The sequence below is a fragment of the Rhinopithecus roxellana genome, unplaced genomic scaffold (assembly GCF_007565055.1).
Source record: "Rhinopithecus roxellana isolate Shanxi Qingling unplaced genomic scaffold, ASM756505v1 contig5878, whole genome shotgun sequence".
Lineage (NCBI taxonomy): Eukaryota > Metazoa > Chordata > Mammalia > Primates > Cercopithecidae > Rhinopithecus > Rhinopithecus roxellana.
In genome coordinates, this window is record NW_022144380.1 from 57,555 (window position 1) to 76,811 (window position 19,257).

Sequence of the window (19,257 nt, forward strand, 5' to 3'; positions counted from 1 at the left end):
GAGCCAAGGCAGGGGATCACCTTCTGAGTCCATCAGTGGGTGAACACAGAAAAAAATAGATGGTGGGCCAGGTGTGGTGGCTCGTGCCTGTAATCCCAACACTTTGGGAGGCCGAGGTGGGAGGATCACTTGAGGCCAGGAGTTCAAGACCAGCCTGGGCAACACGGTGAAATCCCATCTCTATCAAAAATAGAAAAATTAGCTGGGCATGGTGTCTTGAGCCTGTGGTCCCAGCTACTTGGGAGGCTGAGGTGGGAGGATGGCCTGAGCCTGGGAGGTGGAGCTTGCAGTCAGCCGTGATCACACCACTGCACTCCAGCATGACCCTGTCTCAAAAAAAAAAAAAAAAAAAAAAAAAGAATATATTGTATATGTCCACAATGGAATACTATTCAGCCATAAAACAGAATGCAGGCTGGGCACGGTGGCTCAAGTGTGTAATTCCAGCACTTTGGGAGGCTGAGTCTGGCAGATCAGTTGAGGTCAGGAGTTCAAGACCAGCCTGGCCAACATGGTGAAATGGTGAAACCCTGTCTCTACTAAAAATAAAAAAATTAACAGGTTGTGGTGGCAGGTGCCTATAATCCCAGCCACTCAAGAGACTGAGGCATGAGAACTGCTTGAGCCTGGAAGACAGGTTGCAGTGAGCCGTGATCACACCACTGCTCTGCAGCATGGGTGACAGAGCCAACCTTGTCTCAGAAAAAAAGGGAATACCTGGTATATGTACGTGATGGAATACTATTCAGCCATCAAAAAGAATGAAATCCTGTCGTTTACAGATGAAACAGGAGGTCACTATGTTAACTAAAATAAGCCAGGCACACAATGACCAATACTGCATGTTGTCACTCATATGTGGGAGCTAAAAAAAATTGATCACATGAAGATAGAGAATAGAATGATAGAGACCTGGGAAGGGTGAAGGACAGAGAAGTGGTTTAAAAGAGTACAAACATATAGTAAGCTTAAAGGAGTACATTCAGTGTCTGACAGTAGAGTAGGGTGACCAAAGCTAACGAAATGTATTGTACTCAGGAGATGGATACTGTAAGTATGCTGACTTGCTCACTATTCAGTGTATATACATAACAAAATTTCACACATACACCATACATTTGTACAAATTTAAAAGTAAGGGCCAGGCACGGTGGCTCATGCTTATAATCCCAGCACTTTGGAAGGCAGAGGTGGGAGGATGGCTTGAGCCCAGGAACTCAAGACCAGCTTGGGCCATATAATGAGACCTTGCCTCAAAAAAAAAAAAAAAAAAAAAAAAAAAAACAACAGACATTAGAAAAAGGCCAGACACAGTGGCTCACTTCTGTAATCCTAGCCCTTTGGGAGGCCAAGATGGGAGGATTGTTTGAGCCCAGAAGTTTGAGACCAGCCTGGGCAACATAGTGAGACCCCATCTCTACAAAGAATGCAAAAAAGGAAGTTTAAAAAACTGTCAATAAAAATGTACAGAATCCAATGGCGTGTATGTCAATGCTATTCGAGCCATCACATGACATCCACAACGAGACTCTCATATGGGAAACCCAGTCATGAAAAGGTTGGCTTCTGCAAACCCATCTCCTCCGAGGGTTTGTGTCTGAGATCCCAAAGATTACAACGAGACTCTCAGATGCTCTGAGCAGTTACCGCCTCTTTTGTTAAATTAAATTTTATTTTTATTTTTTTAGCGACAGGGTCTCACTCTGTCACCCAGGCTGAAGTACAGTGGTGTGATCACTGCTTACTGCAGCCTCGACATCCGAGGCTGAAGCGAACCTCCCACCTTAGCTTCCTGAGTAGCTGGTATTGTAGGCACACACCACCATACATGGCTAATGATTTTATTTATTGTAGAACCAGTCTTCCTATGTTGCCCAAACTAGTCTAAAGCACCTGGGCTAAAAGACCCTCCCATCTTGGCCTCCCAAAGTGCTGGGTTGACGGGCATGAGCCATCGCGCCCAGCCCCATCTCCTCTTTAAGATGTGATGGTTGCTTACCTTGCAATATAGGAAACAGCTTCCTTTAGCAGAAGACTCGCTGTTTTCTCCAGAATCATGGGTTGCTCCGTGACGTCATGGTTTCTCATCAGGATACAGTTCCAGCGTCGCACAAACCCGAAGCTGGAGTACCAGGAGATGAAAAACAGGAAGACCACGCAGGCCATGCCAGTGACCGCTCTCCCGGAGACAGAGATGAAACCGCAGGTCTTGCCGGCAGCCAAGGTGAGAATCCCCAGCGCCAGGAACTGGGTGTAACCCCAGAGCCGCGCCCTCAGGGCGGCGTCCACTTCGGGGGGCCTGCCTGGGTCACAGTCGTTTGTGAGCGTGAAGGGCATGCCATAGAAATAGTCAAATCCGTGGTTCAGGGGGTGGTGGCAGTGATCCCCGCGGGATGCACAATTCACACCCTGGTGCCATTTTCCTGAAAGAAACGCAAAACGTTCAACAGAGACCCGCTTTGAAGCAGCCCTGTCTGCTGCAAAGAACCTCGGAATCATTCCGCGTCGGCAGGAAAAGAAGAGTCTGCAAAGAGCAAAACTGGAAATGGAAAGGCAGTGAATGGACTGGATACGGGGGTTTAAATGAACGCATTCTGACCCGTGGAGACTAATGAATATATCCATGTTAGAACCGTTGGCAAATGATTAAAGGTTTAAGACTTCAGGCCCGGCGCGGTGGCTCACGCCTGTAATCTCAGCCCTCTGGGAGGCCGAGGCGGGTGGATCAGGAGGTCAGGAGATCGAGACCATCCTGGCTAACACGGTGAAACCCCGTCTCTACTAAAAAAAAATACGATACAGGTGACGGGAGCCTGTAGTCCCAGCTACTCGGGAGGCAAGAGAATGGCGTGAACCCGGGAGGCGGAGTTTGCAGTGAGCCGAGATCACGCCACTGCACTCCAGCCTGGGAGACACAGCGAGACTCCGTCTCAAAAAAAAAAAAAAAAAAAAAAACAAACAAATAAAAAAACAAAATAAAAAAAGGTTTAAGACTTTCCAGAATGTTGCTCTTACAGGCTTGCAACCCTAGACCATTCTGCTATTAAATAATTTACAAAATATCATTTATATATATGTAATACATGTATTTATATTATAGGATATATATTACTTATAATACAGGTTTTATATCTCTTATATATGCAATATATAACCTATACAAATATAAATATTTATAATGTGATAAATATAAATATTTAAAATGTGATAGCTACATACCTTTCAATATAACAGTTGCATACATTTGAAAATATTGGGGAGTTATACATGATATAAATGATGAATTGATGGGTGCTGACGAGTTGATGGGTACAGCACACCAACATGGCATAAGTATACATATGTAACAAACCTGCACGTTATGCACATGTACCCTAGAACTTAAATAAAAAAAAAAAAAAAAAAGAAATAAAAAAAGAAATGAAACCTTTCCACCGAAGTGAAGGATTAACAAGTTTAATAATACCAAGAGTTAATGACAGTTTGAAGAGATGATCACTTTCACCACTGTTAGTTGGAAAATAATATAATGCAATCTCTTTTTCAGGTAATCTTATAGCACATTAGGAACTTTTAAAATTGATGACCAGTTAATACTCACTGGATTAACTAAATCACTATAGCTTTGCTATGAAGCTTACTGACTTTATGAATATGCACATCTTAAATACTATTCTCTAACTGCTTGTGTGTTTATGCTTTCATTGGCAATTTGTTGCTTACCAACAGTTGTTTTTGTTCCCAAATTCATTCACATCATTTATACTGACTAGTGTAATTATTTAAATTAGATATTATATATACTTATATGAATGTCCAAAGAGAGTTGTTTCTGAGGACATTAGTTGTAAGATTTAGATTTGACAATAAAAATTAGTTATTGTCAAATTATGTGAAAGTGAGGCTTAAAGGTTTGAAAAAATAAAGCTAGATGGATTATATAAAAAAAAAAAAAAGAAGCTACATTGATGTACAGCAAGGTGTTTGGTTTGCTTTCATTTTCAAAAGTGTATTTATTGTGTGTGATGTAAACTTGTATGTAATTTTATTTTTTCACATTGTACTAGAGATATTTTTGAAAAATAACATTGCTGTTTCAAAGCCATATCACTACAAAATCAATTTATTAAAAACACTTCTTTAAAACTGTTAAAAAAAAAAAGAAAATATTTATATTTATATATAAATACAAATATGTTATGTATTATATACATTACAAATATACATTGTTATATATTACATAACATGTATTACATATTATATTATACTGAAAAAAGAAAACCTTTATAATGTAAGAAACACAATACATCAAAGGGGCCCTACATATAAATTTATATATATAAATATATACAGAAATACAAATAGATAAAATATATATAACCTGTATCCATATCTCAAAAGAGAAAATTATTTACCTGTATATATAGGTTATATATATTTATACATTACCCATGTATATATAAATATAATATAAACTATATTAATATTTATACATAGGTAATATATATTACATATATAACCTGTATATATATAACCTGTATAACTATTAATATTTATATATACATAGTTAATATATAAATATATATAACCTATATATACAGGTAAATAATTTTCTTTTTTTTTTTGAGATGGAGTCTCGCTCTGTCACCCAGGCTGGTGTTCAGTAGCACAATCTTGGCTCACTGCAACCTCTGCCTCCCAGGTTCAGGAGATTCTCCTACCTCAGCCTTCTGAATAGCTGGGATTGGAGGCATGCGCCACCATCCCTGGTTAATTTTTTGTATTTTTAGTAGAAATGGGGTTTCTCCATGTTGGTCAGGCTGGTCTCAAACTCTCGACTTCAGGTGATCTGCCCGCCTTGGCCTCCCAAAGTGCTGGGATTATAGGCGTGAGCCACCGTGCCCGGCCACAGGTAAATAATTTTAAGTAACATATATATTACCTAAAATATATAAGTATATATTACCTATATATTATATATATCATATAAAATATATACTTATATATTTTATAAGGTTATATATTATAAGTTATATATAAGTAATATATGTTACATATATATTATAAGTTATATATAAGTATTAAAGTGTATAAAGTATATAAATATATATTAAGTGTATAAAAATATAATTATGTTTTGTATGCATATAAATATATGTTGCTTAAAAGGTAACCAGTTACTAATGATAGCCGACTCCTGAATAATTCTGTAACATAGTAGCAGAAACTGGCTCTCTCCACCAACTTGTAATCAAAATGCCCTTATACGATTTTTCCTAAGGCAGTAACTGTTAGAACAATATCATAGAGGTAGAACGTGGGGAAGCCCACACCTCAAATTTCAGGAGAATGTTCAAGAACTGGGCTGTCCATGTGGACCTTCTGTGCATCTCACGTCCAGACCATCCACCAACTCAAATTCAGGTACAGAACAGATGGGAAAGGCTTCAAGGCCCTATTTGCCCCACTTGAAACTAGAGGAGATCAGGCCAGGTGCGGTGGCTCTCACCTGTAATCCTAGCACTTTAGGAGGCAGAGGCGGGTGGATGGCTTGAGTCCAGGAGTTCGAGACCAGCCTGGGCAACATGGCAAAACCCCATCTCTACTAAAAATACAAAATTAGCCAGGCATGGTGGCAGGCACCTCCTCAGCTACTCAGGAGGCTGAGGTGGAAGGACTGCTTGAGCCTGGGAGGTAGAGGTTGCAGTGAGCCAAGATCATGCCACTGTACTCCAGCGTGGGAGACCCTGTCTCCAAAAAAAAAAAAAAAAAAAAGTGGAGGAGTTCAAGCTGGTTTCTCCCCACTTCCTCCTGACCACTCCTCACAAACTGTCCTCAGAACTCCAGAACCCGTAAAAATGTATCTTTTTCCCAAACCCAGACACACTCCTATTCCCCCTTCTTATGTTTAAAGGAAAAAATGTGCTTGGATGTGGTGAGGAGTGTCTCTGGAACATGAACAGGCTTTCCCCAAAACAGACTGAGTGTGTGAACCACAAAATGAAGACTCTTAGAAGAAATGCTAATGTTTACCAAGATGCAGAGGTCTGCAAGGTCTGCAATCTTGGTAAAGAAAAGTAAATCCACTTATATAGTTAACAAAAGAAAGAAAAATTGGCTGAGTGCAGTGACTGACACCTGTAATCTCATCACTTTTGGAGCCTAAGGTGGGAGGCTCTCTTGAGGCCAGGAGTTCAAGACCAGCCTGGGCAACATAGCAAGACCCCATCTCTACAAAAACAAGAAATAAAATTAGCTGGACATGGTGGCGCGTGCCTGTGGTCCCAGCTCGTTAGTAAGCTGAGGTGAGAGGATCACCTGAGAAGACCCTATCTCAAGAAGAAAGAAGAAAGGAAGGAAGGAAGGAAGGAAGGAAGGAAGGAAGGAAGGAAGGAAGGAAGGAAGGAAGGAAGGAAGGAAGGAAGAATCCACCCTCAGAGTAGGAGATACACAGAGTTCTACAGTGTAAAGCACTGGCCCTGTAATCCCAGCACTTTGGGAGGCCAAGGTAGGTGGATCACTTGAGGTCAGGAGTTCAAGACCAGCCTGGCCAACATGCTGAAACCCTGGCTCTACTAAAAATGCAAAACAAAAAAAAAATTAGCCGAGCATGGTGGCACATGCCTGTGGTCCCAGCTACTTGGGAGGCTGAGGCAGGAGAATCGCTTGAACCCAGGAGGCAGAGGCTGCAGTGAGTTGCAATCACGCCACTGCACTCCAGTCTAGGGGACAGAGCAAGACTCCGTCTCAAAAAAATAAAATAAATAACAAATAAAAGAAGAAAAAACTTTTAAAAATTTAAAAATAAAAATAAAGTGGCAGGAAACTTGAAAAGGAGGAACAATGGTTGTCCTCCTTTAGAAAACCACAGCTTTGAACAAGCTGGGATGTTGCAGCTCCTGTGAATGGGACAGTGGCTTTGCGTGTGAGAAAAGCACAGAGGGGAACTGGGAACCCTGCACAGAGATCTCACCACCAGGTCGGGGCGGTGACCTCACCACTGAGCTCCCATGTTCTCATGTGTATGACGGGGACAGCACCTCTAAACCCACAGGCTGGGCAAGGAATGAAGGAGGTAACCAGCAGACTGCCTGGTGCTTGGCGGCATAAACCAACAACTCCCTCCTTTCCTCTCCATGCAGAAAGGAGTCTAAGGGGCAGGCCTGAGCTAGTGCCCCTTACAAAGGCCAGGTTGTAAGATTCCCCGTGGCTGGTGTTTGAGATCTGGATTTCCAATGGAGAATTCACACTATTAAAATAATAAGCTGACTGTGCCTAAACTATATGCAAAAGCACCATGGTTCATGCTAAACACCTCTGTTGGTTCTGGGAGTCTGGAATTCGGGTAGGTGCCAGGCAGTGAGTGCCTGCAGAACCAGCCCCCAACAGAAACCCCTGGGCGCTGAGTCTCCTGGGAGCTCCCCTAATAGACAGCATTCCATGTGTGCTGTTAAAACTCATTTCTGGGGGAATATGGTGCATCCTGTATGATCCCACTTGGGGAGGATTCTTGGGAGCTTGTCTGGTCTGCCCTGGGCTTCATTCCATGTAATTCCCATCACTGATTCTGCCTCACCTCCTTTGACTGTCATAAATCACCCATGAGCACAACTGCATGCCAAACCCTCCTAGCAACTTTCTGAACTTAAGGGTGCTCTTGGAGACCCCTGACACGCTGTCTCTTATACTGGGTGCTCTTGGAGAACCCTGACATGCTGTTACAGAGGGTGTTCTGCCCCTGCTGGGGCTTGTTGTCTAAAGGAAGGCAGTGTTTATTAACTCTGGGGGTTTTGAGATGGTGAGTGGGCATGCAGAGAAAGATAATATCTGAAGAAGGTCGTGATAAATGGGGACAAGCTGAAGACTGATAGGTCCAGAGAAGAAAAGAGGGCAATCTCCTAGGATTTTGAATTTAAAAAGAAAAAAAACTCATCAAAAACTGGGGACAATTCGATAGGCCTGAGATGGACCAGGCACCAACTTCTGATTCAGAGGACACAGCATTGTTTTCCTTTGCAGGAAAACGGGATTTTTTTTTTCTTTGAGATGGAGTCTCGCTCTGTCACCCAGACTGGAGTGCAGTGGCGCCATCTTGGCTCCCTGCAGCCTCCGCCTCCTAGGTTCAAGTGATTCTCCTGCTTCAGCCTCCTGAGTAGCTGGGATTATAGGCGTGTACCACTGCACCCGGCCTGGGATCTTTTTTTATCATTAATCTTCTCAACCACCGTATAATGTTAGGCTCCCACATATCCACACCTATGAGGCCAGTTGCATAGCCGTGCTGCTGCAAGATTCTTGCAAAAGTGGTTTCGTTCTCAGGGAGACCACCTGAGCCAGCGTTCCACTGAAGGGCCCGGTATCCATTGCTGGCTTCCATGCCTGTGGGGCAGGGAAAAGAGGAAGAATTTACTTTCCCTTCTCCAGATGAGCACTTCTCAACCAGGGGGATTTGGTGTCTGAGATCTGGATTTGTGCACCCGACCCAAGCTACTATTATCTATCATCCATCTATCATGTATGGAGCTATCAATTATCTACCCATCTATCATCTGTCATCTGTCTACCTACCTACCTACCTATCTATCACACTATTCTGGAAATAATAAGCATGGCCAATGTCTGGAGATGTTTCTGGTGTCACAACTCAGAAAGGGTGGGGTGTGGTGCTACTCGTTATCGGGAGTGTGGAGCCCAGAGATGCGCTCAAGACCCTACATACAGTGCACAGAACGGCCCAACCACAGAGAATCATCTAGCCCCAAATGTCCATCATGCCAAAACAGAGACACCCTACCTTAGGATGACACACTCTCCATGGTCTATCATATGTCTATCTATCTGTTTACCTAGTTGTCACCTGTCACCAGTCTATCTCAATATGTATCCATCATCTATCATCTATATCTATCCATCTATCTATGTATCTATTATCTATCATTATATCAACTAGCTATCAATCAGTTATCATTATCTATCATCTATCTATCACTTATCTATCATCTATCATTATCTATCAGTTAGCTATTATCTAGCTATCTAGCTATCAATCATCTATCACGTCATTATACATCATCTATCATTATGTATCATCATCTAGATATCTAGCTATCAATCATCCATTATCTATCATTATCATCCATCTAGTGTGTATCTAGCTATCAATTATCTATCTATCTATCTATCTGTCTATCTATCTATCTATCTATCTATCTGTCTGTCTGTCTATCTATCTATCTATCATCTAGCTGTATCACAGTGACTCTCAACTTGGGGAAACTTTGCTCTCTCTAAGAGACACTTGGTCTTGTGATCAGTCGTACTGACTCAGAATAAACCTCTTTAAAATATTCCAGACTTGGTTTTTCTGTTCACATCCTAATGATCACAACTTTTATGTGTATGCACACAATACAATATTCCTTACATAAATACAAGGAGGATGATGAATTGCAGATGATCTTTGTACTATTGCCCCTATAGCTTCACCATCAGTACTCAACTGTTACAGACGATAGAATGAGTGCACAGAGATGTACCCATTTCTCCATCATCTCCATGACACCAACCTGATCTGAAAGAATGTCTCCCCGTGAGGAATGCAGCTCGGCTCGGGGTGCAGAGCGGGGCGGCCGCCAGGTGCTGAGTGAGCCTCACACCTTCCTCTGCAAGTTGGTCAATATTCGGCGTTCTGAGCAAAGCACACAAATGTCATTGTTGGAAGGGAGACGTGCATTTGGCTTAAGCAGATCCCTGCTCTGAAAGGCAGAGGAATAGACTGCAAAGACTTCACCGGGTTTCAGAATTAGTGGCATTATGGTCTCCTGTAGAGGCAGATCGACCCCTATCCTAAGTTTGGTGTTGATGTTGAGATGGTTGACGTCACACACACACACACACACACACACACACACACACACAAAGTATATGAGACAATTTATGACTCATATAATGAGGCTTTCCGGGGAGAGCAGGGCAGGCCTTCCAAGCTCGTGTGAAATGAAGGAAGCAAGGAAAGGAGATTTTTGTTTTTAATTGTGGTGAGGGTGTGGGGCTGGGATGAGGGCTCCCATGCAAGGGTGGGGGCGTTTATGGTCTGAATCTGCTGTCAGCACTGAAGGAGACAGTCCCTGTGCTTTCTTATCTACTCGTCCAGATGTGGAGCCAGACAGAAGAGGCCTAAAAGCTTTCAGCATCAGATATCAAAAAACAGTGAGGGCTGGGCGCGGTGGCTCATGCCCGTAATCTCAATACTTTGGGAGGCCTAGGCGGGCGGATCACTTGAGGTCAGGAGCTCAAGACCAGCCTAGCCAACATAGTAAAACTCCATCTCTACTAAAAAAAATACAAAAATTAGTCAGGCAAGGTGGTACATGCCTGTAATCCCAGCTACTCAGGAGGCTGAGACAGGAGAATAGCTTGAGCCCAGGAGGCGGAGGTTGCAGTGATCTTGAGATCACACCACTGCACTCCAGCCTGGGTGAGAGAACAGAGTGAGACCCTGTCTCGAAAAACTAAAAAGAAAAAGGAAGGAAGGAAGGAAGGAAGGAAAGAAAGAAAGAAGTTAAAAGAAGCATCCACATAGAATGGAACCTATGGAATATGACTTAACCACTGCAAGGGGTGAGGAACAGTACTGACACTTGCTGCCACGGGGAGGAGCCCTGAAAACACTGTTCTGTGAAAGCATCCTGACATAAAAAACCACAGGTCATATAATTCCATTTGTATGAAAGGTCCCTAACAGGGGAGTCTATAGAGATGGAAAGTATATTAGTGGCTGCCAGAGGCCGAGGGTTAGGGTGCTGAGAGAGTTGGAGGAGTGTTAGCTGGGGCTGCCGTAACAAAGTCCTACACACCTGGCAGCTTCAACACCAGGTATTGGTTGGGTGCAGTGGCTTCTGCCTGTCATCCCAGCACTTTGGGGGCCAAGGTGGGTGGATCACTTGAGGCCAGGAGTTCGAAACAAGCCTTGGCAATATGGTGAAAACCTGTCTCTACAAAAAAATACAAAAATTAGCTGGGCATGGTGGCATGTGCCTGTAGTCTCAGCTACTCAGGAGGCTGAGGCGGGAGGATTGCTTGAGCCCAGGAGACGGAGGTTGCAGTGAGCTGTGATCACGCCACTGCATTCCAGCCTGGACAATAGAGTGAGACCCTGTCTCAAAAAACAAAACAAAATAAAACAGAAAAAAAAACCCAGTAGACATTTACTCGCTCACATTTCTGGGAGCTGGAAGTCTGAGATCAAGCGTGGGCAGGGCAGGTTCCTCCTGAGGTCGCTCTCCTGGGCTCGTAGACACCATCTTCTCCCTGTGTCCTCAGGTGGCCATTGCTCTATGCCTGTCTGTGTCCTTATCTCCTCTTCTTATAAGGACCCTAATCCTATTGGATCAGGGCCCAGCCTACTGACCTCATTTTACCTGAATCACCTCTCTAAAGACTCAGTCTCCAAATAGAGTCACAGTCTGAGGTCCTGGGGATTAGGGCTTCAACGCAGGCATGTAGGGGACACAGATAGGCCCCTCGCTGAAGGTGATGGCTAAAGGGGTGCAGTTTCTCTGGGGGCATGTAAATGCTCTAACATGGTTTGTGGTGATGGATGGACAGCTCTGGGAATAGACTAAAAGTCCCTGAACTGTACACTGTAAACAGATGAACCACATGTTCTGTGAATTACAACCAGGCCTGCTCAGGGTGTTCGAAAGGGGATCCCTGGACAGGGGACAGATTGATTGATTGATTTAGAGACAGGGTCTTGCTCTGTGGCCCGGGCTAGAATGCAGTGGTACGATCTCAGCTCACCATAACCTCCACCTCCCAGGCTCAAGCCATCCTCTCTCAGCTTCCCGAGTAGCTGGGACTACAGGCGTATGCCACCACACCTGGCTGACTTTTTGTATGTTTCATAGAGACAGGGTTTTGCCATATTGCCCAGGCTGGTCTCAAACTCCTGGGCTCAAGTGATCCACCTTCCTTGGCCTCCCAAAGTGCTGGGATGACAGGCGGGAGCCACCGCGCCTGGCCCACACAGGGCAGACTGCTGCAGGTGCTGCAATGTCCACTGCAAAGAAGGGAGGCCTTGCTCTGCGGGGGCCACTCCTGAGGTTGGCAGCTATTGAAAAGCAGATGCAGCCTGCATTCTGGGGCGATCCTTCTAGGAGAAAAGCCCACTAAACAGAATAAGGAGGTTTCTCACCTTTTCTCCTGTAGTAGAAGGCACGTGAGCACCACTCAAGCACTCTGCTGGTAAGGCTGGCATAGAGGCTACTACTCTGTGTTTGCACATGCCACTGCAGTGGGCTGAATGGGGGTCTGCCAACCGATCTGTCCACGTGCTGACCCCCCAAACCTGTGTGTGGGACCTTGCTTAGAAAAACTGTCTTTGGAGATGTTGTTAGTTAGGTATCCCGAGATGAGATCACCCTGATTTAGAAAGGGCCCTAGATGCAATGACCAGTGTCCTTCTAAAAGACAGAGGAGGAAACACAGACGCAGAGGAGAAGGCCACGTGGGGACGGAGGCAGACACTGCAGTGATGTGGCCACAGGCCCAGAGATGCCTGGAGCCCCCAGGAGCTGGGAGAAGCAGGAAGGGTCCCTCCCTACAGCTTCGCAGGGAGCTCCGTCGGTGTCTTCATCTCCTCTTTTGGTAATCCATGTCAGATTAGGGCTCACCCTAAGGACCTCGGTTTAACTCAATTACCTCTTCAGAGATCCCATCTCTGAATACGGTCACACCTGAAGTACGGGTGGTTAGGGCTTCAGCCTACAAATGTGGAGGAGACCAGAATTCAGCCCGCAACAGATGGTGTTTGCAAACGTACTCAACAGAAGATGAGACCTTTACAGTGGGTGGGCCTTGCTGCAATGACCTGTGTCCTTATAGGACGACGAGATTAGGACACAGACACAGAGGAGGAGGCCGCGTGGAGACGGAGGCAGAGACTGGAGTGATGCGGCCACAAGCCCAGGTACACCTGGAGCCCCCAGGAGCTGGGAAAGGCAGGAAGGATCCTCCCATAGGGCCCCCAGAGGGAGCCCGGCCCTGCCCACACCTGGATTTAAGGTTTCTGGTCTCCAGACCTAGGAGAACAAATTCCCTTTGTTTTAAGCTACCCATTTTGTGGTAATAATACATTCACCCACTCACCGCAGTTCCGCATCATTTAAAAGGGGCTTTTTACCTGTTGGTAGTTTTTTGTGGTGTTGAGTTCTGAGGTCCTAAGGAGTTTCCTAATTTCTCTAGGCAGATTTTAAATGCACCGTTCAGTCAAACTCACATCACATCACCACCAATAACAACAACCAACTGTACCTCAGGGTATTGTTCCCATAGCAACCGAGATCCCCAATGCCTAGATCATCTGCCATGATCAGTAGGATATTTGGTTTAAAGGCATTTGCAGTTTTAGGTTCACACGTCTTCTGAAGCAAGCATAAAAACAGCAGCACCAGCAAAGAGTCCCTGGAGAGAAAGTGAAACACAGAAATGACCATCTACAATTTGGAACGGGAAGTAGGCATTTCAAGGCGGCACGCTGGGAAGGCAAAGGTCTTATCACTAAATGAAGACGTTCAGCTTTATGGGAGGTTATTATCCTGGCCTGACTTAGTACACTAGTGTCCCCGGACCAAACGAGGGTCAGACTGCTATTTCTCGTGGCCCAACAGCGAGATGCAGATGAACTGGGAAAGAGGAGAGCTTTTAATCCTGTAACCAGTTACAGAAGGAAGGCCTGGAAATTCTCTCCCAATGAACTCAAAATTACAAAGCTTTCCAGAGCTTATATACCTTCAAAGCTCTATGTCTAAGGGTAAGTGTGCATTCATCTAAAGACATAAGTGATTAACTTCTAATCTGTAATTAAGATCTGAGTCCGGAAGACTTTCCTCTGGAGCCTCAGTAAATTGACTTCATCTAGATGGGTCCAGGTGCTGGGGTGATTACCCTTATCTCGTCTCCCGCTAAATCAGAGTTTTGGGAGTTCCTTTAGTCCCCGGTAAAGCTTGTTGTGGAGGTCTAGGGAGTTTCTTAAGACCCACAATAAACTTGTTTAATCCTAAATGGGTCCTGTTAAGAATTCCTTCATTATCTCCTCACGCTTCAAAGGCCCAGGAGAGGCCTGGGCAAAACTCTTGGGGGGCTTTTGTCACATCCCAGCCTTTGCATAAGGGCGCTGGTTGCTTCAGCTTTTAAGATGTAACTTCACCACTCGGTCAGTGCTGCAACAGTTGTTACGAAGGCCTGCGTTAGTGAGACCTGGCCTGCCACACTAGACCACACAGTTCAGAACAAACTGGAATGGAGTCACTCGTGCTAACTGCCACATCATCAAGCTGAACAGGGAAACAGGCCAGTTTTCCGAAAAACAGAAGATTCGAGCAAGCAAAAAGAAGATGTGTAGTTCACCTGAGCTAAGAAAGTCTCCTATGCTTTAACCCTGTAAGAAAAGTCACTTTGAAACAACCAGTCTGCTTTATTATTCTTCTGGTTTCTTGTTTTGAGATGGGGTCTTGCTGTGTTGCCCAGGCTGGAGTGTAGTGGCATGATGGTGGTTTACTGCAACCTCTGCCTGATTCTGAGGTGGGAGGATTGGCTCAAGCAGTCCTTGAACTGCAGTGGATGGGTGGATGGGCGGTCGCTTAGTGCTGCGGGATGGTCCTTCAACAGCAGTGGGTGGGTGGTGTCTCAGTGTTGGGGGATCATGGCTGTGCTCTCCCAGAAGGGTGCGAACGAGGGGTGTGTCTCAGGGTGTTTGGGGGGACACGGCTGTACTGGGGGGCAGGGGAAGAATAAGGCCATGGGGAGGGATCCAGCAGGGTAATGGCCATGGAAGGGGACAGGATGGGGCGTGTCTTGGAGGGTGGCGAGAGGCAGGGCAGCACTGCTGAGGCAGGAGAATAGGGTCTGGAGGCAGGGAACCTAAGGGTTTTCATGCCGACTTCCTAGAAGTAAATTGAAAGGAAAATCCTAATTTTCCTTTTTTGTTCATTTAAAAAATTTTTATTATTATTATTTTTTTGAGACAGAGTTTCACTTTTGTTGCCCAGGCTGCAGTTCAATGGCATGATCTGGGCTCACTGCAACCTCCACCTCCTGGGTTCAAGCGATTCTCCTGTCTCAGCCTCCTGAGTAGCTGGGATCACAGGTGCCCGTCACCACGCCCGGCTAATTTTTTTGTATTTTTAGTAGAGGCCCGGCCTAATTTTTGTATTTTTTGTAGAGACGGGGTTTCACCATATTGGCCATGCTGGTCTCAAACTCCTGACCTCAGGTGATCCACCGGCCTCGGCCTCCCAAAGTGCTGGGATTGCAGGCATGAGCCACCTCGCCTGGCGGGAAAATCCTAACTTTCCATGCCTAAGTAACAAAAGGATCAGAGGCTTCCCTTTGACCTTTTCTGCTGGGCACATGGTAGATTGGCGGTCTGCAACCAATCAGACTGATTTCGGGTCCAGTCTTCCTTTGCAACTTTGTGACTTTATCTTAGTCTCTGATTAGTTGGTTTTTGCAACCAATCAGATGTTCGCACAGGACTGTGACTTTTGTAACTTCAGCCTCTGGTTGGCTGCTGTCTGCAACCAATCAGACTAATCGCGGGCCGACACTTCAGTTACATGAGGTGAGGGTGAAGTGGCCAATGGGAAACTTCTAGGGGGTATTTGGACCCAAGAAGATTCCGTACCCGGACTCCTGAGCCGCTGCTTGGCCGGCTCCCACACTGTGACGTGTCCTTTCGTTTTCAATAAATCCCTGCTTTCCTTCTTTTGTTGCTTCATTCTTTCTTTGCTGGGCGTTTTGTCCAATTCTTTGTTCAAAATACCAAGACCCTGGACAACTTGCAGTCACGACCCTCTACCGGTGGTGGAGGACCCAGCAGGGCGTGACCGACCCAGTTTCCGCTCCCTCCGGCCCCGCCGGCCTTCCTCCGCCTTCCCTTCCCTTCCTCCTTTGTTCTCTTTCCCTGCCCTTCCAACTTCCCTTCAGTTCGGTCTCCTCCACTCCCCCTCGTCCCCTCAGTCGCCCCCTATCCCTGGGCTCTGCTGTCTGGCGTCTTTCCCGGGCACAGAACGCGCCTCCAGCTACATTTTGGGGACTACAAGGCGCCGGACACAACCACGCCCTTTACAGGGGCCCAGGCTCGCCTGGGGCGCCCCTCGCCGTGCTCGCGACCCCCTCCCCAGGTCCCCACCCCAGGCCTTAGTGTGGGCCGCGTCCCAGGGTCCCTGGCACCTGGCGGCGGGCGCGGCGCGTCCCTTCCGCGCGGCAGATCTCATGGTCGAGCGCTGGCCCAGAGCGCAGGACCTTGCCCTTCGCACTCCGCGCCCGGGCGCCGCTAGTACCAAGGCTTCCGCCCTCTCAGCTGCGGGATCTGGGGTGTGCGCCCGCCCCTCCTTCAGCCGCCCCTCCTTCATCCGCGTCATCTCCTGGCTCTCGGGACCTCCGGAACCTGCGCTTGGAAGCAGGTTTTCCCAGGTCGTCACACGGGGAGGCCGGGGCTAAGGAGGAGCTGATTAAACCCAGTTACGATTGACCGGGCGCGGTGGCTCCCACCTGGGATCCCAGCAATTTGGGAGGCCGAGACGAGTGGGTCACCTGAGATCAGGAGTTCGAGACCAGCCTGGCCAACATGGTGAAGCCTCCTCTCTACTAAAAATGCAAAAATTAGCTGGGCATGTTAGCTCATTTAACAGAGTGACACTCAGTCCCAAAGAATAAATAAATGAAAATGAAAAATAAACCCAGTTAGGTTTGAGCACAGGGAGCCCCTTTTCTTTTTGTCCGGGAGGGTCTTAGGACCTGCCCAGAGCGATCAAGCTGCGATTTCAGTTTCTCAAAACTTGGTGTTTGAAATGTCTGTTCCGGATGCTGGACTTGTTCTCTAAGTTTGGAACGGGAATGCTAAATGGGCCCTTCTTTCTTCTTTTATTACTATTATTATTGTTATTTTGAGATAGGGTCTTACTCTGTCTTCCAGGCTGGAGTGCAGTGGTGCGATCTTGGCTCACTGCAACCTCCACCTCCTGGGTTCAAGCGATTCTCCTGCCTCAGCCTCCCAAGTAGCTGGAATTACAGGCATGCGCCACCACGCCCAGCTAATTCCAATTGTTACTTTTATCTTTGTTCATTTCATGAGACTGCTGTTGAAATTACTCCTTTTGATTAACCGCCGGGCCCTCGACCCCTCCCCATCTTTTCTGTGACCCATCCTTTTGTTTTTGAATGATGCAGTTTTGCTCATTACCCTCTCACCTAATTCTTTTTTTGTATCTTTGGCTCCCCCTTTGTTGTTTGTTTGTCTTGTTTTTAACTCTTTTGACCTCTAGAAAGGTCAAGGCTGAGAGTTGAGGCTGCAGTGAGCCTTTGTTTTTGTCTAACTCTCTTGACCTCTAGTCACTGATTTTCTCAAGCTCCTTCATGTCTTACCTCACCCCCTCACATCCCATAGAAAACGCAAGATCTGGTCAAAGTATAAATTCGTATTTTGTAGGAAATGCTAGCTTACAAAACAATGTCACAACCCTACCTCCAGCCCAGGTGACCCACTTTCCCTCAAAGGGGGTTGCTTAGGTTCTCTTCCACTGGTCAGGGGCAAAATGATTCCATAGTCTTCAAGATAACAGTACTTTCTTCTTCCAAGGCCAAGGCTGTCAAGGGTGAGGCTGTCACTGCCTCCCAAGGAAGTGGAACTACAGGTGTGCACCATCACCTCTGACACATTTTTGTTAATTTATTTTTTTGGTAGAGACTAGGTCCCACTATGTTGCATAAGCTGTTCTCAAACTCTTGCCTCAAGCAGTCCTCCTGCTTTGGCCTCCCAAAGTACTGGGATTACAGGTGAGCCACTGTTCCTGACCAGCCACAAGACTCTATGTTGGGTGTATAGGTGGGAAGTATATCTAGGTCCTCCTCACCATTATTCTGCCTCTAACATTTATGCCATTTTTTTTTTTCCTTTGCAACTCAGTTCTCTATGCTTACCAAATGGAATCAGTAAGGTCGGGGAGGTGGGGTGGAAGTTTGTGTTGAAAACATAGATTCAGAAGCCCCTCCACTGCGTAAGGATTTTCATAAATGAGGGAGCTGCTCCACACGCCCCTGGGATGGGATGATGGGGGTGCTTGTTCACGACAATACAGTCAGGAGCCCCATTCCCTACATTTATTGAATTGGAATCTCCCAAAATGGTGTTGGGAACTCTATTTAGAAAAGACCATTCACTTTTAATTGGCAAATTTAGTTCATTTACATTTATTACGCTGGCCATCTGTCTGGAGCTAGTTCTTGAGCACTGTTTATTGCTTCTCTCTTTGTCCTGTTACTCTAAAAGAGCTTTTATCAGATAGGCTTGGGGGCTCACACCTGTAATCCCAGTGCTTTGGGAGACTAAGGGGGAAGGATTGCTTGAAACCAGGAATTTGAGAACAGCCTGGGAAACACAGAGAGACCCTGTCTCTACAAAAAAAAAAAAAAATTAAGTTACCCGGGCATGGTGGTGTGCCTGTAGTCCCAGCTACTTGGGAGGCTGAGGTGGGAGAGTCACCTGAGCGCAGGAATTTGAGGTTGCAGTGAGCTGTGATTGCACCATTGCACTCCAGACTGGGTAACAGAGCAAGACCCTGTCTCTAAAAAAATTTTTAAAATAACTTTATTTTTTTTTTATCTTTGAGGGCTTCCCAACTGGGATTTCTTGCTGAGCCTCTATCACACAGATGGAGAAGGCCAGGCCTAGGCCTGGAAGGAGGCGGGCAGGAGACAGCCCAGAAGCAGTTCTGCGGGGAGGTTTAACAGGGGTGGAGCAGAGATTTGATCCTTGGAAGAAATTCTATGCTGCTGGGAGTTGAGATTCCTGAGAACTAGCGAGAAAAGAGCTTTGGGTGCGCTTTGGTAAATTATGTAAACACACTGAGCTGTCTTGGGTGCCCAGGATTTGGAAATGGGGCCTGGGGGCAGTAGGAGCTGGTGCTCCAGAAGTCATATTTGCGGGAGGTTGTGGGGATGGAAAGGGTGGGTAAGCCCTGACCCTGAGGGTCTAACATGACTTTCAGCACATGGAGCCTCCATGGGGACTTTGGCTTCAAAGCCATCAAGGTCAAGAGTGTGGACAAGTGTGGAGACAGAGGTGACTCTCCCCAGTGGATGCTGAAGAACTTAAAGGTGACTCTATGGGCTGGGAACATCCGGCACAGCTGACCCAAAGTGCTGGGTCTTGTTCCATAAGCCATGGCTATGGGGAAAGCCATAGGGGTTAACTGG

General features: G+C 46.1%; 1 protein-coding gene across 4 annotated transcripts in view; it reads right to left on the reverse strand.

The window, feature by feature from the left end:
- ARSD (arylsulfatase D) overlaps positions 1-16,371 on the reverse strand; it is a 29,680-nt gene extending 13,309 nt beyond the window's left edge. For 2 of the 4 annotated variants that reach the window (XM_010383493.2, XM_030926583.1), the window contains exons 1-5: positions 16,234-16,371; positions 13,315-13,464; positions 9,567-9,688; positions 8,257-8,379; positions 2,000-2,423 (exon numbers count right to left, since the gene is read on the reverse strand). In XM_010383493.2, the coding sequence (XP_010381795.1) occupies positions 2,000-2,423; positions 8,257-8,379; positions 9,567-9,688; positions 13,315-13,464; positions 16,234-16,277 (863 nt within the window). In that variant the 5' untranslated portion in view covers positions 16,278-16,371. Of the gene's footprint in view, positions 1-1,999; positions 2,424-8,256; positions 8,380-9,566; positions 9,689-10,856; positions 10,961-13,314; positions 13,465-15,685; positions 16,210-16,233 lie in introns of those variants that run through there. The other 2 variants (XM_030926581.1, XM_030926582.1) reach the window with 2 other exon arrangements.
- Between the last annotated feature and the right edge of the window lie 2,886 nt (positions 16,372-19,257).